Genomic DNA, 23722 nt, shown 5'->3' with positions numbered 1-23722 from the left:
GATTTTTTAAAAATAAAGCTACCAGTGTCAAACCTCCTAGATATTGTTTTAATTGGAGTGGGATTTTATTACATATAGGAAACTTTTGTCAAATTAAACATTGTTTTATAAAATAAATATATAACACAATAAAAGGAGAAAAATGTTTGCCAAGAACATAACAACAAGGAATTGTGTTGCCTTTTGTCATTAGAATTTTATTTTTTTTAAAAAAAAGTATAGTGGTTAGAGACTGTTAGCAAAATATAGACTCTCAGGTACCTGGAATCAAGATACCTGGAAAACAACAACTTGGTGAAAAGGAAAAAAAAAAAAAAGGAGACCTCCAAAACCTGGGGAGAAGCTGACAGGAAAACTAGAAACTGCAGAGAAGTTGGAGACAATAGAGCACAATACGGAGGAAAGACCAAGGCAGCCTGGAAACTTTACCCTGCCTCTCAGGGAGAACAACTTAACTCCACTGACACAGGAAAGTCTACAGAGTCAGCAACTCCCAGGAGAATCAACAACTACCCACAGGAAAAGCCCAAGGCTACTGCAAACTGCATGAACACAGTGGGGTTTTACTGTGGAAGTGACTCCTTCCTCAAGACAGGCTAGCATTGGAGAAGAAACCTAGTTTGGTGCCCACTGTATTTGAGAGGGTTTAATTAGGAGCCATTTGGGGAAGGTGGAAATTGTCTTAAGACTGACACACCAAATAACTCTACTTCAGAGTTTCTGGTGTCAGTGAAGATGGTGGAGTGGTAAGCAGCAGAAACAGCCTCTCTGGGTGTTGCCATCCAGACACTGGAATATAGCAATGCGAGGAAGACGAGGAGGAGGGAAATGGGTCCGCTGGACTAAGGAAGGATCTGAAGCAAGAAGCGAAGCCCACAGAGAGAAACTTCAATGAAGAACTAGGAGGTAGCTGGCAGCACCTTCACCCTAAGGTGGGACTCACTGCATGAGAGGAGCAGTTCAAGCCAGCAGACACACAGTGACCGCTGGCAACCCCAGAGGCCTCCACAGAAAGACACAGCGGCGGATGGGAGCAACTGACGTGAAGGACTGCACTAGCTGGGGATGAGTGCTGAGGGCTTGGTCGTCCCATGTGGGGCAGTGACTGGCCAGAAGCCATCTTGCCGAGGGGCCAGCTGAGCTCGGAACTTAGAACAACTGCTAGCTCCATCGAGCAGCTCCCAGCTGAGTTCAAGCCTAAAGAAGGTACAGGATGAACGGGTCTGGTCTCAGCCTCATAGCCAGAACCCAGCCTAAACTTCAGGGGAAATGAAGGTGCAGGCTCACTGAGATGATCCACTACCCCACCATAACGCTACTGCTGGCTGGCTGGGATAAATCAACACAGATTGGACTCTGTCTCCAGACATTACCAGTGAGAGCACAGACAAACCTGGAAGTGGACTTTTTAATTCTTTTTTTTTCTTCTTTTCTCTCTCTTCTTGTTTGTTTCTTTTCTCCATAGGTTGATCTTGTTTTTAGATGAGTGTGAACATGGTTTATAGCTTCTTTGTGGCTGTTGTTCTTCCTTTTATTTCTTCCTTCCCTCTTTCCCGCCTGTCTTCTGCACCCACTTCCCAAAGTTAGCATGATCTCCCTTGTCTTTCAGCCTTGCTTCGAATCTCTTTCTCGTCTACTCCTCCATTTTTTCCTAATGCCATTTAAATCTTTTCCCCTGAAGGTAAAATTGACAATATTGAAGACTTATTTACTGCATATAATTTTCTGGTGTGTTCTAGATTTTATTATATAATCACAAATTTACTTCATGTGGTTAAAAATGGCAAATTAATGGTTAGCTCAGTTTGTCATTTTCTAGGCTGTGTTTGATGCTACTGTTTTTGCTGACTGTACCACTTTAGCCAAAGTGACATAACTGTTCTAACCAGCTGTTCTTCCTGGTATTCTGAGACTGAGACTGACTGAAGGTCACAGAAAATACTGTGGGCCAGCACCTAAGAACCAAGGCTGGGCCAAACAGCCAGCAACTTCTCATCCCCAAAGAACTGAAGAGGTAGGATCTTGCAACAGACTCAAAATCCAAACACCAGCTACACCAAGTAGTCATTTCCTAGGGGTTCTAAATACTAGCAATAAAGCAACCCACCATAGGCAATTTACAAACATCACCCCAGGATTAAAACTAAAAAAAAAAAAAAAAAAAAAAGAAAAAGAAAAAACATGAGAAGACGCTTAAACAAGAAGCAACTGCAGACATCCTGTTCACCAAAGGCAAACCAAGGGGGCAAGGAGGCGGGACAATTTGAAAGCCACTCCCTTGGCCTCTCTTAAAGTGTAACAACAAAGCAAATGAATGAGGCTCTAGAAAAAAAATCAGAGTTTCTGGTGTCACCTAGTCATAGTGACTGGGAGGGACACAGCCACAAAAGACAGTCGTGGATAGGGTACAGACTACACACAGACTCCCTGAGAAGTTTAAACTCAGGCTGAGAACACAGGGACTCACCCTCTGTTATGAGAAGTCAGGGCAAGTGTCTGTGGCTTCTAGAGCGGGCTGAGTTTAAAGTTGCTGCCATTAATGCCAACAGACTGCTTTACACAAACACCCCGTGCCTCGCTACCTACATTGGCACAGAACTCAGTAGTCTATTTGCTGTCCCCATTCACCAATGTGAGCAAGGATACGGCTCAGTTCAGATGGCTGCCATGGCCTAGGATATATGGACAGAGGGGTCCCTGGAGTTGGAGCAAGAGGAAACTCACAAACCCACTCGCTGTAAACCAAGGCAGAAGAAACTATGTCTTGGAGTGCACAGAGGGACATGGAAAGTGGGGTTACTGTAGTGACTACAGCCTAAGGGCGGACACCATTGACTGCCTACGCCCAGTGGGAAGGGTGGTGTATAACAAAGCATTTACACACAAAAATAGACTCTGGAAAAAAAAACAAAAAGACTCATTCAAGAATTGTTTTCAACTCATTTCACTTTTTTTCCACTTGATTTTTGTATGTAAAGGTTTTTTGCCCATTTTTCTTTTAATTTTTTCTTTTTCTTCTTTTATTTTGCTCTCTTTTCTTTTTCCCCTTTTTCTCATTGGGTCTCTTCTGTTGTCTTTAACCTAATTTTATTAATTTCCATTTACTCTTTACTAGGACCCTTTACCTCACTTTTTGTTGCAGTGAGTGAGCATAGGCGGTGGGAAGGATTAAAAGATTACTCAGAGACAAGCCTTAGTTCCATCACTGAGAGGTCTAGAGGGGCTAGCTCTCATCTGAGAGCACCCAGCCATTAGGGAGACTGGGACAAGAAAAAGCACTGATGTCAAGAACTCTCTGGTTTTCATTTAGGGTATTAGAGTAAAGGAAAAAAGCAGTAGAAAAGCAGTTTGGGTAAGGAGCTATCTAAAGGGTAGGTAGTTTTTTGGGAGGAAAGAGGAAGGACAATGGCCAGACACAACACACTTTACTTAATCTAAACTTCTTGTTTAATCATTCCATTCTCATACAGCCTGTGCTTTTGCCCCATAGTTTAATTATTCACTCCTCACAAAGTCTGCATGCTTTTTGCCCTACAGTTTAATTATTCACTTCTTCCAGAGCCTGTGTACTTTTTGACCACAGTTAAATTATTTGCATGCTTTTACCCCATATTTTAAACATTCACTCTTCATAGAGCCTATGCACTTTTGTCTCCCAGTTTAATCATGCACTTCAATCATTCACTCCTAGTCAGGTCTCTCTTTACATACTTACTTAACTCTATGCTATTACTGTTGAATTCTTTTCTATTGTTAATGGGGGAGTACTCATTGCACTTAGTAGATATTTACCGCATGTGAATACTTGGTTATCCTTGTGTTTATGGTATAATAATAGATCTCTTTTCTATGGTTAAGAGTGGTATATCATTATTGGTTCTTAAGGTATGTCAATATGAAAATTTACCAACAAAGAGAAGCTCAGGCCCTAACAGATTCACTGTTGAATTCTATAAGAAACAAAGAACTAATGCCACTAATGCTGAAACTCTTTAAGGAAATTGAAAGAGAAGCAGTACTTCCAAAGTCATCCGTGGAAGCAAGTATTACCCTGATTCCAAAACCAGAAAAAAATCCAAACAAGAAAGAAAACTACAAGCCAATCTCTCTAATGAATATAGATGCAAAAATCCTTAATAAGATACTGGCAGACAGAACGCAACAAATCATCAAGAAGATTATACAACACAACTAACTGGGACTCATCCCAAGAATGCAGGGATGGTTCAACATACAAAAATCAAAAAATGTAATACACCATATTAACAGAATCAAAGTCAAAAATTACATGATCATCTCAATAGATGCAGAAAAAGCTTTTGACAAAGTTCAACAATCATTCATGATTTAAAAAAAAACCCTGCAGAAAATTGGAATAGAAGGTGTTTACCTCAATCTTATAAAAGTCATCTACGACAAACAAATAGCTAACATTATATTAAATAGTCAATAACTGAAAGCTTTGGGGCCGGGGATATAGCTCAGTGGCACAGCGCCTGCCTGGCAAGTGTAAGGTCCTCAGTTTGAATTCTGGTACCAAAAAATAAATAAATAAAAACTGATAGCTTTCAGGGACAAGATAAGGATGTCCACTATCACAACTGCTATTCAATACAGTTCTGGAAACATTAGCCAAAGCAATTAGACAACAGCAAAAAATAAAAGGAGCAAGGATAAGACAAGAAGTAGTTAAATTATCATTATTTGCAGATGACATGATACTCTACAAAGAAGACCCAAAAAACTTAAAGATTTAATATCCAAATTCAGTAGTGTAGTAGGATATAAAGTGAACATTCAAAAGTCAATAATATTCCTGTACACAAGCAACAAATCATGGAGAGAGAAATTAGGGAAAGCATACCCTTCAGGATATCATCCAAAAAAATGAAATACTTAGGAATCAATCTAACAAAGGATGTAAAAGTTCTGTACAGTGAAAATTAAAGTACTGTGAAAAAGGAAATTGAAAAGGATATCAGAAAAGGGAAAGATACCCTTTTCTGAAAGGGTAGAAAGGGTAGAAAGGGTATCTTTCCCTTGGATAGGAAGAATCAACATTGTGGAAATGGCCATACTCCTAAAACTGCTATACATATTTAATGCAATCCCAATCAAAATACCATTAACATACCTCACAGACCTAGAAAAAACATTCCTGAAATTTATTTGGAACCAGAAAAGACCTAGAACAGCAAAAGCAATTCTGGGCAACAAATGTAAATCAGGGGCATCATAACCTCAGACCCAAAATTATACTACAAAGCTACTGTGATAAAATCAGCATGGTACTGGTAAAAAAAAAAACAGACCTGAGGATCAGTGGAACAGAATAGAAGAAGTAGACACATCCCCAAACACACTTAGACACTTTATCTTTAACAAAGGGGCCAAACATGTTTGCTGGAAGAAAGATAGCCTCTTTAATAAATGTGCTGGAAAAACTGGCTTTCCATATGCCAGAGACTAAAACTAGACCCATGTCTATCACCATGCACTAAACTAAAAGTCAAAATGGATCAGGGATCTAAATATTAAAATACTAAATTTACTGGAAGAGAAAATAGGCAGAAGTCCCAAAGACATAAGTGTAGGTAGAGAGTTTATGAACAAAACCCAGACCATAAGGGAAATAGTACAAAGAATCAACAAATGGGATCTCACCTTACTAAAAAGCTTTTGCACATCAAAAGAAATCACCAACAAAGTGAAAAGATAATCCACAGAGTGGGAAAAAATTATACCCAATTGTCTCACAAAGGACTCATATCTAAAACATATAAAAAATTAAAAAAAAAATCAGACCCGCCCCCAGTTCAAAGACCCTATCCAAAAATGGGCATCAGACATGAATAAGCACTCCTTAGAGGAAGAAATAAAAATGGCAAACAAATACATGAAAAAATATTCAACACCATTGGTTATTTGACAGATGCAAATTAAAACAACACTGAGATTCTATCTCACCCCAGAAAGAAATCAACCAACAACAAATGCTGGAGGGACTATGGGGAAAAAGGAACACTTCTTCATTGTTGTTAGGAATTTAAACTGGTACAACTACTATGGAAATCAGTTTGGAGATTCCTCAAAACACTGGGATTGGAGGTCCCATTTGAACTGGCTATTCTGCTTCTGGTTATATTCCCAGAAGAATTAAGAACATCATACCACAGCAATATAAGTGCACTCATGTTTAAAGCAGCACAATTTGTAATAGCTAAATTTTGGAAACAACCCAGATGCCTACCCAACTGAAGAATGGATAAAAATGATGTGAGTTTTTTATACAATGGAGTACTACTAAGCCATAAAGAAAGATAAAATTGGAGTCTTTTATAGGTAAATGGGTACACCTTGAGACCATACTCATAAGTGAAGTAAATCAGACCTATATGTGTAAACATTGTATTGTTTCACTAGTGTGAGAAAATGAACAAGTAAATAAGATTTGAAATGTACAATGGATATTGTGAATCGGGAAGAAACTGTTCAAAAGAAAAGTCAAACTGTGATGGGGGAAAGGGGAAAGGAAGAAAGGAAAAATTACACATATACACAAGATAGTTAAGATAGTTATACAGTTAGTTTCTCTTAGTGCATTGAAAAGAAAGTTCTGTTCTAATATTGTATAGACAAGATATCATGCCTATATCTTCTACTCTGGATAACTACTAGGAAGACAACAATGTGCAATGTATCAACTAATGTAATGTCCTACTATAACCCATTTTGAAACTCAGTTTCATTGTTGTATTTATCTTTTTTCTCTCTAAAATAAAAACAAACAAAAAACAAAACAAAAACAAGAAATTCATAGTCTAAAAATCAAAGGATAAAAAACAATATTCCATGTAATGGGAACCAAAAAACAAGCAGGACTAGTTATCCCATTACACTGAAAACAAGCCAGAGTTGTTATCCTGCTACATTTTCAGACAAACTGAACTTCAAACCAAAACTGATCCAAAGAAGCAAAGAAGGTCACCATATACTGTTTAAGGGAACAATGCAACAGGAAGTGGTAACAATTATAAATATATGTACATGGAACATCAGCACCCAACTTCATAAGAGAAACACTACATGACATGAAGGATCAGATAAATTTCCACACAATTATAGTGGAGGGCCTCAATACCTCCCTGTCACCAACAAATCAACTAGATCCCTCCCCCAAAAATTGAACAAAAACATATAAGAGCTGTACCAAAGCTTTGAGCAAATGGACTTAATAGATATCTACAGAGTATTCTACCCAACAACAACAAAATACACATTCTTCTCAGCATATAGAACTTTCTCCTAAATGGACTATACACTGGCCCATAAAGAATGCTTAAGTAAATGTAAAAGAATTGAAGTTATCACATACATATTATCAGATCACACTGTAATGAAAGTAGAAATATATGGCAAAAGAAATCACAGAAATTAAAAAAAAAAAAACAAAGAAAAGTTAAACAATACACACTTGAATTAATCATTGGGTCACAGGAGAAATCAATGAAGATATTAGACAGTTCCTAGAAAAAAATGTTAATGCCGTTACAACATACTAGAATCTACGGACACAATGAAAGCAATCCTAAAATATGTTTATATCTGGAAATATCCACATTAAATAAAAGAGCCCAAATAAATAACTTAATGATGTACTTCAAAGTCCTAGAAAAACAAAAATAATCCAAATCAAAAGCTAGCACCAGGAAGAAAATCACAAAGCTTAGAACAGAAATCAACAAAATGTGACTAAAAAATATAAAATTAATTAAACATAGAGGTGGTTCTTTGAAAAAATAAACAAAATTGGCAAGCCATTAGCCAACTATATGAAAAAAAAAAAACAAAAAAAGGAAAAAAAGGAGCCAAACCAATAGAATTAAAAGTGAAACAGGGTGAAGCAAGAAGCAGTAACAAACCAACCTCTCCAAGATTCAGAACCCAGATTCTGGAAAATAACAACCCAGGAAGGAAAGAAGGAGGGATGTGGAACCCTGGCACCCAGGAAGATTCTGAAGGGAATATTGGAGCTCACAGAGAAATCAACCAAACAGACCACAACACAGAAAAAGGAAGAATAATCTGCATATTCTCCCCAACTTCTGACACATAACTATAAACTTGTACCTACGTTAAAAGACAACACACTAATGGTTAGCACAGTTTGTCATTTTCCAGTCTGTGCTTGATGCTATTGTTATTACTGATTGTACTACTTTAGCCAAAGTGACAGAGTTGTTGTTATCAGCTGACTTTTCTATGCCAATACTTAGACTGTCTAGGGGTCATAAACACTACTGCAGCCCAATAGCAAAGAATGGGGTGCTAGGCCAAACAGGCTGAAACCCTTCATTCCTAATAAATTGAAGAGGCAGATCCTGGGACAGAATCAAAAGCCAAAAGCTAATACACTTAGAAGACATTTCTGAAAAGTGGCAATTTCCTGAAAAGGTCTTGATGCTAGTAATAATAAAGCTACCTACTGTAACCAATTTACCAGTGTCAATACAGAAAAAAAGGGAAGGGAAAGGGTTCCAGAAGCAAGATGCAACCCATAAGCCCCAGCATGCCACAGACAAATCAAGGGGGCACTGAGGAGGAAGCAATCAAAAGTAACAGAGCTGAACTTTCTCATATGGTAGCAGCACAAGTATCAAAACAGAGTAATAAATCCCTTGATAAAAACAAAACAGAGAAAGATACGATGACCATAATGAAAGAAATGATTAGTGAGTATAGAATAGATACAGATTTAAAACTAGAGAAGCTTAGGAATGGCATGCAAACCATGAATGCCCAACATAGAAAATATCTAGGAAACAGACTCAAATAGAAATGCAGGAGATTAAAAGTTCTATTGAACATATACACAGCAGAGTCAACCAATGAGAAGAAAGAGTATCAGATCAAGAAGACAGAGTTGTGACTGCCCATCATTAAAAGAAAGACTTCTTAAAAATAGCAAGGGACTATGAAAGCTCAATCTAGCAGCTGTTACATGATGCAAAGAACACCAATGTAAGATTAACAGAACTCAATGATGAATCAGAAGATAGCACAAAGGTCATTAAAAAACTGTTCACAGAATTAATACCACAAAAATTTCCAACCATAGAAAGAAAATTTGAGGCCAGGTGTGGTGGCACACACTTGTAATCCCAGCACTTGGGAGGCTGAAACAGGAGGATCATTGCGAGTTCAAGACCAGCCTGGGCTACAAAGTGTGCTCAAGGCCAGCCTGAACTGCACAGCAAAACCCTGTCTGAAAAAGACAAAAAGAAAAAGAATTTGAGATACAGATAAGTGAGGTATACAGAGATCCACACAGGATCAGAAAAAAACTAGACCAAGGAATATACAGTGGATCCTTGAATTATGACTGGCTTGACATATGAACAAGTTGGGTTATGACTGCAATTTTAGTTTTAATTTATGACCAAAGTCTTGACCTGAATTCCAATCACTTGTGCTTCCAGATGGTCTCAGATACAGACTGAATGCTTATAGAGCTCTGGAAGGAACATTACAACATCCTTTCCTCTATGGGGTTAACTGAGAGATCCTGGGCCAATGTCTCTTTAAGGACACCAAGAACTGAGAGAGACTTTGAAGACTTTATAAAGGAGCCTAGCATTCAGTTGACAACCTAAGACAACCTAAGAGTACAATCAGCCTTCAAGAACCAATTGAGTTTGTACGTCAAGGGTCCACTGTATAGTAGTACCTCAGTTCACAAATTATTTTCTTCTCATGATTCTGGTTGGAAATTTAATTGGTTGAGAACCAAATCAAATTCAATGGCTAGGTTCAGTGTTGATCTACTAGATAAATTAGATTTGGTCCATGACCAATTTGGTCTGCAACCAGAATTGTGCAAAGAATTAAGTTCACAAACCAATTAGTCAAGATTCCAGAAATTCAACTCAAGAACAGAGTACTAAAAGCTGTTAGAGAAAAGAAATAAATCACCTGTTATGGTTTGTGTCTGGATGTCCCCCAAAGTCTCATATGGAGGCAGCTGATTCTACAGTTTGTGATTAGGGTGTGAGTGTTACACCCATTCCAGAGCAGGTAGTCTGCAAAGAATATAAGGGAGGAAAAGAGGCATGTTCCTCCATTTTTGCTCCTGTTGCTTTTGCTGCCCTGAACTGTTGCCCCTCTGCCACACCACCCTCGCATAGAGCCAGCTGATTATGGACTGAAACCTCTGCAAACTGTGAGCTAAATAAACCTTTCCCACTTTGGGTATCAGGTATTTTGTCCCAGCAATAAGAGAAAAGTAACTAAGACATCACCTGTAAAAGAAAACCCATGAGAATCACAGCAGACTTCTCAATTCTTAACACGTAAATCAAGGAGAGCTTGGAGTGAAGTATTTCAAACATTAAAAGAAGACAACTTCCAGCCCAGATAGATGTACCACCAAAAAATATCTTTCAAAATTGATGGAGAGATAAAATCCTTCCACGATAATGAACACCTGAACAAGTTCATGACAACCAAACCAGCATTCCCAAAAGGTCTGAAGGATATTCTAGAAAAAAAACAAGACAACAATTCTATGAATCTCAATAGAATGAATCCACCAAACAACACAAGCAATTAAACAGAAGAGATGGAAAGGGAACCAAAAACAGGAAAATAATATGACAAGGATAAGTCAACACAGATCATTTATAACCATCAATGTAAATGGTTTCAATTCACTAATCAAAAGACCAGCAAAATGGATCAAAAAACAAAATCCAACAATATACTGCATACAACAAATACATTTAACTCCAAAAGAAATTCACAGACTGAAAGTCAAAGGATGGAAAACAACACTCCATGTGACAGGAACTTGGAAAACAGTAGAAGTAGCTATTCTGCTTACAGACAAAGTGGATGTCAAACCAGGACTGTCAGAAGAGAAAAAGAGGGTCACTACATACTTGTTAAGGGAATGATACAAGAGGAAGACAACAATCATAAATATATATGCACCAAACACTAGCATACCCACTAGATAAAATAAATACTAATGGAAATGAAAAGTCAGATAATCACTAATAGAGGTGTAATGGGGATGTCAATACCCCTCTGTCACAAATAGATCAACTAGACCAAAAAAATCAACAAAGAAATACATATTAGAGCTAAACCAAATCTTTAAATAAATGGACTTAGTAGATGTCTACAGAGTGTTCCATCCAACAACATCAAAATACATATTCTTCTCAGGTGTACACAGACTTCTTGGAAATAGACCACATACTAGCTCACAGAATATATGTAAGTAAATGCAAAGGAAAAATCATCACATTCATATTATCAGACCATAGTGCAATGAAACTAGAAATTAGTGGCAAAAGAAAACACAAAAACTACATAAACACATGGAAATTATGTAACATTCTCCTGAACAACCAATGAGTCACAGAAGAAATTAAACATGACCTCGGGCATGATGGCACATGCCTGTAATCACAACACTCATGGGGCTGTGACGGGAAGATCACTGTGAGTTCAAGGCCAGCCTGGGGTATCGAATGAGTTCAAAGTTAGCCTACACTACAAAGTGAGACCTCGTCAAAAAAAAAGAAAAAAATTAAAGTGAAATTAGGCAGTTTCTCCAATAAAATGATAATGCCAGTACAACATACCAGAATTTATGGGACATAATGAAACCAGTTCAATGACAGAAATTTATAGCAGTGAATTCTCTAAATCAGAAAAACAGAGCCAGCTCAAATAAATAATGTAACACTGAACATCAAGCTTCTAGAAAAAGAAGAAGGTTAAACCCAAAGTACATACATATAAGGAAATTTATAAATATCAGAGCAAAAATTAATGCAATTGAGACAAACAAAACAATACAAAGAATCAATGAATAAAAGAGTTCATCTCCAAAAGATTAAATAAAATTGACAAACCTTTAGCCAACCTTATAAAAACAGAAAGAAAGAAAGAGAGAGAGAGAGAAAGAGAGGCAAGGAGGGAGGAAGGAAGCAAGGAAGAAGGAAAAAAAGAGAAAGGATACAAATGATCCAATTAGAAATGAAAAGGGGGAAACCACAACCGATCCTACAGAAATTCAGAAGATCATCAATACCTACTTTGAGAACCTGTACTCTAATAAAATGGAAAACCGAGAAGAAATGGACAGATTCCTTGGTACATATGAATTACCAAAGATGAATTAAGAAGATCTAAAAAGTCTAAATAACCCAATATCTATCAATGAAATTGAAGAAGTAATTTTTAAAACTACCAACAAAGAAAAGCCTACAGTCTGATAGATTCATTGCTGAATTCTACAAGAACTTTAGAGAAGATCTAATGTGACTACTCCTAAAACTCCTTAACAAAACTGAAAGGGAAACAATATTCCTAAACTCATTCCTGGAAGCAAGCATTATCCTGATACCAATCAAAAAAGACAATTACAGCCCTATCTTAAAGAACATAAAGGCAAAAATCCTCAATAAGATACTGGCAAACAATGCAGCAAATTGTCAAAAAGTTTATATACCATGACCAAGCGGGATTCATCCCAGGGATTCAGGGATGGTTCAACGTATGCAAATCAATAAATGTAATACACTACATTAACAGAACCAAGGACAAAAACCACAAGATAATCTTAATACACACAAAAAAAGCATCTGACAAAGTCCAATATCCATTCATGATTTTAAGAAAAACATAGAAAATTAGAATAGAAGGTCTCTATCTCAATTTTATAAAAGCCATCTATGAAAAACCAACAGCCAATATCACACTAAATGGTCAAAAACTGAAAGCTTCACTCTAAAATCAGGAACAAGACAAGATGCCCCCTATCATCACTCCTGTTCAATATAGCTCTACAAACAGCCAGAGCAATTAGACAAGACAAAACAATAAAAGAATTAGGGATAATAAAAGAAGAAGGTGAGTTATCATTACTTGTGGATGACATGACACTCTACACAGAAGACCACAAGACTTCACCAGAAGTCTCCTAGAATTAATAACCAAATTTGATAGCATAGCAGGATACAAAGTCAACACTCAAAAATCAATAGCCTTCCTGTACATGAATAACAAACTCACTGACAGAGAAATTAGAGAACCAATACCGTTCATAACAGCATCGAGGAAAATGAAATACTTGGGAATCTAACAAAGGAAGTAGAAGACATACATTGAAAACTATAGTACTCTGAAAAAGGGGGTCGAAGAGGATATCAGAAAATGGGAAGACATCCTGTTTTTGGATAAGCAGAACCAATATAATGAAAATGGCCACACTTCTAAAACTCTTATACAGACTTCATATAATCGCAATCAAAACATCAATAGCATGCCTCACAGAACTAAAGAGAATAATCCTAAAATGCATATGGAAACAGAAGAGACCTACAATAGCAAAAGCAATTCTGGGCAACAAAGGCAAGGCAAAGGATGTCACACTCCCCAATCTGAAATTATACTACAAAGTTACGAACATAAAAACAGCATGGTACCGGCAAAAAACAGACCTGACAATCGATGAGCTAGATTAGAAGATGCACACTCAGCCACCTTCTTTGACATGAGGGCCAAAAACATTCACTGGAAGAAAGATACCCTCTTTAATAAATGGTGCTCAGAAAACTGGCTTTCCACGTGCCAAAAACTGAGCCTAGACCCATATCTCTTACCACACATTAAACTAAAATTGAAATGGACCAAAGATCTAAAAATAAAAACAAACAGTAAATCTGCTAGAAGATAGACAAGGTAAAACATTGGAAGACATACAACTAGACTTTATGAACCAAATCTGGATCACACAGGAAATACCACAAAGAATTAACATCTGAGATCATATCTAATTAAAAAGCATTTTCATAGCAAAAGAAAACACCAAGAGAGTGAAGAGACAACCCACAGCACGGGAAAAATTTTTGCCAGCTGTTCCTCAAAGGATTATCATCTAGAATATATAAAGAACTCAAAAACATCAGACCTCCCAAATTTAAAGACCCAATCCAAAAGTGGTCATGTGAAATAAATAGACACTTCCCAAATGAAGAAGTACAAACAGTAAATATATGAAATAATGTTCAACATCACTAGTCGTCCAAGAGATGCAAATTAAAACAACACTGAGGTTCCATCTCACTCCAGAAAGAATGGCTGCCATCAAGGAATCAACCAGTAACAAATGCTAGAGGGACTGTGGAGAAAAAGGAACTGTTGTCCACTATTGGTGAGGATGTAGACTGGTACAATCACTGCGGAAATCAGTGTGAAGATCCCTCAAGATACACACTCTTGCGTGAAATAAATTGGCACATGTTTAAATATCTCACTGTTTCTCTGGTATGAGAAATCCAAAGAGAAAAAAGGAGCAGAATGGATAACAGGTATTAGGAAGTGAGAAGAAAATGTTCAAATGGGAAGGAGAACAAGGGAGGGGGGAGGAAGAAGGGAAGGAAGGAAAAAGGAAAAAATGGAAACAAAGCTTTTGTAAATAAGGAGTAGAAGACAGGTTCAAAGGGAGGGGAGGGAATGAGAAAAAAAGATGGATATATTTTGTACAGGTACAAATTCTCTATGATGAATATGTATATGTATATCACAAGTATACTAATAAAATTAATTTTTATAAAACAGCCTTCTGCGGCACAGGCCAATGGGTCAGTGGGTCTGTGACATGGGTCTATGGCCATTAGCAACCCAGTATAAAGTTTAGACAAATGTGTCTTTTTTATTATAACTATTAAAACATTAAGTGTACAAGTAAGTGAGCCTCACAGTGACACTTTTATTCTTGTATATATCTCATCTCCTTCATCCTTTTCCCCTTTATGAAGGCCCCTCCTCTACATTTTTAGGTTCCATATATTAGAGAAACATGTGACACCTATCTTTCTGTCTGGCTTAACACAATGCCCTCCAGTTCAATCCATTTTCCTGCAAATGAATGTAGTTCCATTCTTCTTCATGGCTGAGTAGTACTCTGCTGTCCATATGTATCATCACACCTCAACAATGCTAATAGTGCCACAGTAAACGTGGGCATCCAGGTGATTTCAACTCCTTTGGAATAGCTGGGTCATATGGTATATCTAGTTTTAGTTTTTGAGGAACCATCATGCCATTTCCCACAGTGGCTGTACTAACTGACCTTCCCATCAGTACTGTCTACGTGTTCCTTTTTCTCCACATCTTCCTTTGGAGAAGTGTCTCTTCAGATCATTCGTCCATCCTGATAGGATTACTTGTTCTTCAGTAGTCGTGTTTTTAATTTCTTACAGATATTGGCTATGAATCTTTTCCTGGCTGGTACCTGGTCTCTCTAGCGCCTATTCTCTGGCATATGTGAGACAGGGCTTGTGTCCATCTCTTTTTGAAGGAGTCTGACCTTCCTGGGACCTAGCTACTTAGTTGTCTACATGATAAGCTCTCTCTGATGAGTACAAAAAATGTTATTTTGTAGTTTGTCTGACATTTTATTATAGTAAGGGTGGAAGTAACATTTTTTTTCCTTTCCTCATTCTAGGCAGAAACAAAACTCCAAAATTCAGCAAGATTTCAAAGTAAAATTCTCAATAGCCCTCTCTGTAGAAGACTCACTCAGACAATGCTGTTTATGCATTTAAACCTATGGACTTTGGGCGGACTTATTAGTCTGTGCCCTATCCACTCCCTATCAGAGATCCACACATTTTTTTTGTTTTGTTTTGTTCTTTGTGCTGGAAGTTGAACCCAGGGCCTCACTCATGCTAGGCAAACATTCTACCACTAAACTATACCCCCAAACTCTGCCCTCTACACACATGGTTTTGAAATCACCATGATACTCTAAGATGACAAAAATTATAATAACATAAAACTTTTACCTATGGCTTTAAAATTTCAAAGATCAACTATAGTTCTAACAGCTACTGTAATTTAGTTATATGCAAAGGCAAACACAATTTAAAACCAAAAACTTATCACTACACTAAGGTACAAAAAGGATTGTACTTGCACAAGTGGCCAAAAATAGCTTCTAAATATACGCAAGCTTTGAATTTCTTAATTCCCACATATCATAATCAAAGCATGCGAGACAGGAAAGATGCTGAGGTGGCTGAACACTGCATTCAGGACACGACGCCAAGAAGCAGCCCACGAGAATGCTTCCCACAAAAATGTAAACGGACTCTGACAAATTATTGCAATTACATCTACAAATTTAAGCAACTGGATATATATTTTCTGAACAACGTAAGAAAATCTACAATAAGAAAACTGAAGAATACTGTGACTTTCAAGCAACTCTGACAACTTAATCTGCCCTAGACTTTAACCATAAAACACACCACCTAGTTTTTCCCTACTGACTATAGTATACAAATAGTATGTTTGACTTTCACTTTTTTGTTTGTTTGTTTTGAGACAGGGTCTCCACATGTAGTGCACGCTGGCCTTGAACTCAGTATGTAGTCCAGGTTGGCCTCAAACTCACAGCGATCCTCCTGTCTCAGTCTCCCAAGTGGTAGGATTACAGGTATGCAGCACCACACCCAGCTTGACTTTCTAATTATTATTTATTGTGATAGCCTTAGTATTTTTTTAAAAAACCTAAACAAGGAAAAACATTTTTAAAAATAAAAGCAGCCCATGAGTGAAGCAGCACATCACCTTTAGAATTTAATTATTTCTGGGTTCAGAACACATAAATGAGTTTCAAATTAATCTCTTGTTTCTATAAAGAAATTTAACTTGTACAGAAAAAGATGTTGTAAAAGTTAACTTACGAAGCAGAATGGAAAAAATAGAAATGAAAATCACATTTTAAAGTTGATTTCACTATAAAATTCTTAGACATATTAATCAGGACTGTTATGGTTTGTGTCTAGATGTCCCCCTCCAAAGCCTCAGGCCGTCATGGGGCGGGTTTCCACAGTTTTTGATTGATCCATGGTACAATGCTGGGATTATGGGTGTGAGTGCTACACCTGCCCTGGGGCGGATAGCCTACAAACAACGTAAGGAAAGGAAAGAGGCTTGCTTCTGTTCCTCCCTTGTTGCTCTCTATTGCTTTTGCTAGCTTCTGCCACCATGAACGGTTGCCCTCTGCCACATACCACTCTACCTTGGTGCCAGCTGATTATGGACTGAAACCTCCAAAACCTGTGAGCTAAATAAACCTCTTTAATTTGGGTGTCGGGTATTTTGTCCCAGCAATGAGAAGAGTAACCAAGACAAGGACGTAGAGTCAGTGGTATTATGTGGTTCAACATATACCCAATGAAGTCAATACCAAATGACAGGGTCTTACACTCCAAAATACCATCTTTAAGAACAATCAGCTCAGGGCTGGTGATATAGCTCAGTAGTATAAGCGCCTGCCTGGCAAGCGCAAGGTCTTGAGTTTGATCCCCAGTACCACCAAAAAAAAAAAAAAAAGATCAACTAAATTTCTCTCTTTTACATTAAAATTTAAAAGTAATCATAAAATGCACAATTTTTACAGCTTTCTCAGAGTGTGGTGCTGGATTCCATATCCTGCCATATCTTCAGTTTTAAAGGATGATCATGGGCAGAACCGCTACTGCAGTAAGCCACTTGATTTCTTTATATGTACATATTAAGGCATCAAACACTTCCAAGTGAAGTATGTGAAACTTCCCCCTGAAATAGCCATAATTTGGGGCTCAAGTATTCTTAGAACCATTTATCTCCCAGGAAAGATGTGGGTTTTCACTCCTGTGTGGTAGCATGAGTTTCCTTATCTCCAAGGCCTCTGAGAAGGGACAGGACTGAACTGCTTTGAGGTCACCCACAGTACCGAGAGCCGCAGAGGATTATTTTGGCACTCTGACTCTCCTGTTCTCTGAAACATTTGGCAATGTCTCAGAATTTCATCAAAGAAAAAAAAACTGGGGGCTGGGGATTTAGCTCAGCGGCAAAAGCGCTTGCCTGGCATGTGCAAGGTCGTGAGTTCGGTTCCCGGTACCGGAGAAAAACCAACTGAAACCCACAAAATTTATGGGAAAAAAGTCATAATTAACTGCATTTGCCAAGGCAATCATTTCATTCAAGAAATACTCATACATGATGATGTGTATCAGTTATAGAAAGACTTGGCTTCTGTTTAAAATGAACTTTTTTACAACTCACTGAGTGAGTTTCAACTCACTGTGCTTTAATCAAGGCTGAAATACGTCTGCTTTAACTTTTGTGATAGATTTAATACAAAAAATTTCAAGCATGTTCTAAGCCTTTCCTAAATAAAACTCTCTCCTACTAGGCAACACCTTGGATTTCTTACATTTTTCTTACAATTTTTATTGACTTACTAAATGTCAACTGGATGTTACTTAACAGCATTGTCATATGTGAACAAAAATTATCTAATGCCATCCTGTGGCCATTTCTGTGTATGCAAAAATCAAAACAACGTGACTCCTAGAGAGAGACTTTTAGTCTCGAAATCTTACCACAGGTATTTTTCTATAAGCTAATGCATTCATAATTTTAAGAAAATTTTTAAAAAAATCAAACTAAATGAACTATAACTGACCATGGATGGTAACACTAAGTGAACATCTAGTCATATTATCTTAGGAACATTTATTTTCTCATATCTATATACTATCATGATTAATTTTTAAATCACCAAGAGGAAACATTTATAGGCAACTTCACATAGGATTCTAAGATATAATTTAACATTAATGTACTGTGCTTAGGTTAAAAAAAAGACAAGAAGGCAAGGTTCTGAAAAGTTAGAGTAACAAGAGAAGAGGGGAAAAATGGAAGAGTTAAACTACACAGCATGATCTTGGTGTGTGTGAGAGGCAAAGGCTCAAACGCACATGCGAAGCAGCACTCTTCCGTTCAGCCCTATCTCCAGCCAGGCGTAATCTCAGTAACCACCGTGAGCACTTCTCCTTCATTTGTCCACAGTTACATTTGCAATTAACGATAGTACTCAATAACATGCATTCATTCCATCATTATTCAAAAATTAAAATCAGCTTTTAAAGTAAAAAACAACCCCAAAAACCCACTTTACTACCAAAATAGTCTTAATATTTCTTTCTGATTTGTGAAAAGTTTTTAAACAAAAGAAATCTTAATTTCTACTGCCAAATTTTAGAACTTAGGGTATATGAGATATAAAGAACTAAAAAGCAAGAAGGCAAAAGAAACACAAAGCCAACAGCCTTGCAGAAGCATGAAGACAGTATCAAAATGTCTTAATGCTGACTGTGAGATTATACAACTTTGGTAACACACTAGTATAGAAAAGTTCACTCCTATAGTAACATGTAATATGAGAATTATTTGTTTTTGAAGTTACAGTTGTTGATCAATGTCACTCCGCAAGCATGAACAGCTGTTAGGAAGTTAACAGCCACAATTCTTGCCTGAAGCATGGTGTAACTTCAGAGAGCAATGATATACATATAGATCTAGGCACACAAAAAAAGACTGACATTTAATGTATATAAGAACCAAAAGGTAACATTAAGAAAAAACGCTAAGGATTTTAAAAATCAATTATAAAAATGTTTCTTTGTAAAATACAAAATTCTTCATCAAAATCAACAAAAATGTGAGAAAAAAATGAGACAATGGAGAATGTACACAAAAGTAAGAACTCTCATTACAAACAGGTGTAAGGGCAGGTAACAAGGGCATCTCTCCCCATATACTAAACTAAAATCAAAATGGATCAAGAATCCAAATATTAAAGTAGAAACAATCTGCTGGAGATAAAATAGGTAAAACTGTTGAAGACATAGGCATAGTAGCCAAGGACTTTCTGAACACAATCTCAACTGCACAAGAAATCAACAAACAGAATTACATGAAATTAAAAAGCTTCTGCACAGCAACGGAAACAACCAGCACAGTGAAGAGACAACCTGTAGAACAGGGAAAAATTTTTGCCAGTTATTTCTGAGACAAAGGACTACTATCTAGAATATATAAAGAACTCAAAAAAATTAAAGCCACCAAAATAAAAGACCCACTCAAAAAACTGGCAACTGAAATGAATAAACACTTCTCAGAACTATAAGTAGCCAATAATACAGGAAAAAATGTTCCATGTCTCTGATCTCAGACATATAACACAGATACCATGTTACTCCAGAAAGAATGGCCATCATCAAGAAATCAAATAAGAAATGTTGGAGAGGCTTGAGGGAAAAAAATGAATTCTTCTGCATTATTGGCCTATGAATATAAAGTAGTACAACCACTATGGAAATCAGTATGGGTCTTCCTTAAAAATTAAAACTAGAAATTCCATTAAATTCAGCTATTCTCCTTCTAGGTATCTTCCTGAAAGAGTTAAAGACATCATTTACAGAGATACACACACACCCATATTTATAGCACCACAACTCATAATAGCTAAATCTCGGAAGCAGTCTATATATTCATCAATACACGAATTTAAAAAATGTGGTATTTCTACATAGTGGAATATAACTCTGCCATAAAGAAGGATAAACTTGAGTTATATGTAGAAAATGGATGCAATTTGAGAGCACAGTGTTAAAATAAATCAGACATACAAGCTTAAATACTACATGATTTCTCTTGTATAGAAATACAAAATATAAATTAATTAAAGAGCAAAATAAAAGATAGATAATAGAAAACAGGGAGATAGATCTTTTGCAAAAGGAAAATGGACTAAAAGATGGACAGGCTATGGAGGGGAAGGGTATATAAAAAAGAATTACAATGTATCATGTACATGTACCAACTCCACACAATGAATGTAATAATTATATACTACAAACATGACACCAGTAGAAATTGTTTAAATAGTGGGTGACAGGTAATACGGGAGATGGATATGACTGGAATATAAGTACTGATCCCGCCAGAACATGAAACTAGGAGGAGAAAATGAGGCAACAGGGTGATAAGGGTTAAAATAATCAAAGTTTGTTAGGTACATGGAGGAATCTTTCAAAATAAAACCTATTAATCTGTATAACCAATATGCACTAATAAAAAATGTGAAAAAATTCTGATTATGTATTTGTTCAATACCAGGACAAGTATCAAACTATTATATTATTTACTATGAAAAGTCTTACCTCGTGAAGGTGAAATATCAGATATATTTCGTACACATATTAAACGACTTTGTACTGGCTTGTGCTCAACTTGCTTAACATTCTGGTCTTGGTTTTGTTGATTCTGAAGAATATAAGACACAAAGTCATATTACTGATTTTTAAGCTTAAAAAATTAAATAAAATTATTCAGGTGGTTGTCATTATTACATAAAATTTTAATAATATGATTGCTTTCAAACTGCCTTGTAATCTGGCTATTGATTAGCAGTTCTACCTATAAATGGTTGGTGGATGAGAATTGGATAAGAAAATTGTGGTACTTTTATATAATGGAATATTACTCAGCTATAAAGAAAGATAAACTCGAGGCCTTTATATTTAAATGGTCACAACTAGAGACCATACTCATAAGTGAAATAAATCAAACATACATGTGCAAGCACCGCATTGTGTCACTAGTGTAAAACTTGAAAGAGTTAATTTAAACTCGGAGGTATGATAGACACTGTGAAATGATAGGAAACCAATGAAGAGTAAAGGGCTTCTGGGATGTGGGAAAAGAGAAGGGAAAGAAGGAGAAATTTTGTATGTATGTATATACAGGATAGTTAACATGGTTGTTCTTCTGTCTTCTATTTCTATGCTGAAAGAAACTGTCAATGAGTCTTTGGTTGACCAGTATTGCATGTCTATATCTGTTTTCATGAGAAGCCACTTTGAAGATATCAATATGTAATACAACCACCATTGTTAATTCCCTACCACTTTGTTTGTAACTCTGTGTTGTCTGTATTGTGCTTGTGATATGTTGTAAAATGTTGTATGTCTGTTAATGTTTCCCTCCTTTTATCTTTAAAATAAAAAAAAAAAAAAGAAATTATAAATGGTTGGTGGAATACAATTTTTTAAAATTACCATGACAATTTTTTAAATGATTGGAAAAACTTTCAAATGATTACAAGGAAATTTAAAATATTTTATAATGTATACAAGTTTCAAATATTTAAGTCATTTCTTTTATTAGAGAATTCAGACCTACTTATAAATCAAACTATTCTAGATGTATATACGCGATAGACTTAGATACAAACAATTCTGCTATAAGTCCCTCTCCATAACATTTTTGTATAAAATGAAAATTTACATAATGCATTGGAATTTTCAGAGCTTTTATATATACTAACATAATTTAATTCTCTTGTATATGAGAAGGCATTGTTATCCTCCATTCGCTATTCAAGAAATGAATGCTCACCGGGTGTGGGGCCTATAATCCCAGCACTCGGGAGGCTGAGGCAGGAGGATCACTGTGAGTTCAAGGCCAGCCTAGGGTACAAGATGAGTTCAAGGCCAGCCTGCAGTATAGTGAGAATCTTGTCTTGGAAAAAAGAAAAAGAAAAAAAAAAAAAAAGAAACACATGCTCTACCATAGCCACTATCATCTTTTTTCCTTGCCTATAATTAACTGCACCCAGAGGTTACAAGTCACAAATTTCTTCACAACAGCATCACAAACTGTGATGACTATAGTCATTTTCTTTCTTTCCTTTCTTATTTTATGTGCTTTGTTATGAATGAGTTCTAAAAGTAGCCATCAGATATACGTTAACGGGAACTTTTAAAAAAATAGTTCTTGACCCTTATCAACAAATATAAGCAGGACATCTGAAACCTCTGTCTACAGGGACTCACAGGTGTATCTCCAGCTCTCACAGGTACAGCACTTCTTGGAGAGGTGGACGTGAAAAGCTTTGGGTTACAGAGCTAACACACAACAAGCCTCAACTGGCTTTTCAAATGTAGTTACTAGTCATAATAGGTTTGTCTCTAAAGGGAATACTATTTTAGTGTGTACTTGTAAGACAGGTGCTGCAAGTTGAACATCTCTACTTCAAAGCTACAAACTCTGAAATGCTCCAAAATGCCAAACTTTTTGAGTACTGGAAAATTCTCCACTTGACCTGATGTGACAGGTGACAACTAAAATATAGGCACACTAAATATATAAAATTCCCTTTAGACTATGTGTCGAAGGTGTACAGGAAACAAACTCTGCGTCTGGACTTGGGTCCTATCTCCAAGCATCTGAATAAGTATATGTAAATGCTCTTTTAAAATCTGAAATCCAAGCATCTCAGAGATGGGACACTTGACGCAATCTGTTTGCTGTCTCTGGCTCTGACTGCTGACTCAGAGCCTCTCCGCTCGTTTGCATCCTTGCTGCAGAGAACATGAGCTGGCCCTGGAGCCAAGGCCTGAGTCAAAGCTGGCTAAGCCACTCTCTAGTTTTGGCCTTGAGCAAGTGACTGAACGTTGATTTCCTCACTCACAAAATGGGGAAAATAAGAACAAATACTTCATTAGGTTGTCATAAGGATTAAATGAGTTAAAACATAAAAAATTAGGATCTAGCAAAGTTAGCATTGTAAATTTTTTTTTTTTTTAATTTTTTTTTTTTTTTTTTGGTTTTGGTTTTTCTCCGGTACCGGGAACCAAACTCATGACCTTGCGCTTGCCAGGCAGGCACTTTGCCGCTGAGCTAAATCCCCAGCCCCTGTTAGCATTGTACATAAGTGTGTTATCATTATTAAAGAAATTAACAAGAAATCTTAGTTAAAGAAATCTAACAAAATTGTTTTTTGAGATCCACTCTTATGGAACCACTT

At 36.7% G+C, this 23722-nt stretch overlaps 1 protein-coding gene across 3 annotated transcripts in view; it reads right to left on the bottom strand.

The window, feature by feature from the left end:
- Positions 1-23722, bottom strand: part of Kiaa0586 (KIAA0586 ortholog) — a 115433-nt gene that overhangs the window by 21528 nt on the left and 70183 nt on the right. For 2 of the 3 annotated variants that reach the window (XM_005399217.2, XM_013521975.1), the window contains exon 29: positions 21075-21177. In XM_005399217.2, the coding sequence (XP_005399274.1) occupies positions 21075-21177 (103 nt within the window). Of the gene's footprint in view, positions 1-983; positions 1676-21074; positions 21178-23722 lie in introns of those variants that run through there. The other variant, XM_013521976.1, reaches the window with a different exon arrangement.

Source organism: Chinchilla lanigera, unplaced genomic scaffold (assembly GCF_000276665.1).
Source record: "Chinchilla lanigera isolate Chin_1 unplaced genomic scaffold, ChiLan1.0 scaffold00065, whole genome shotgun sequence".
Taxonomy (NCBI): domain Eukaryota; kingdom Metazoa; phylum Chordata; class Mammalia; order Rodentia; family Chinchillidae; genus Chinchilla; species Chinchilla lanigera.
Note: the sequence above shows the minus strand (reverse complement) of the source record. Positions and strands in the feature narration are given on the sequence as shown.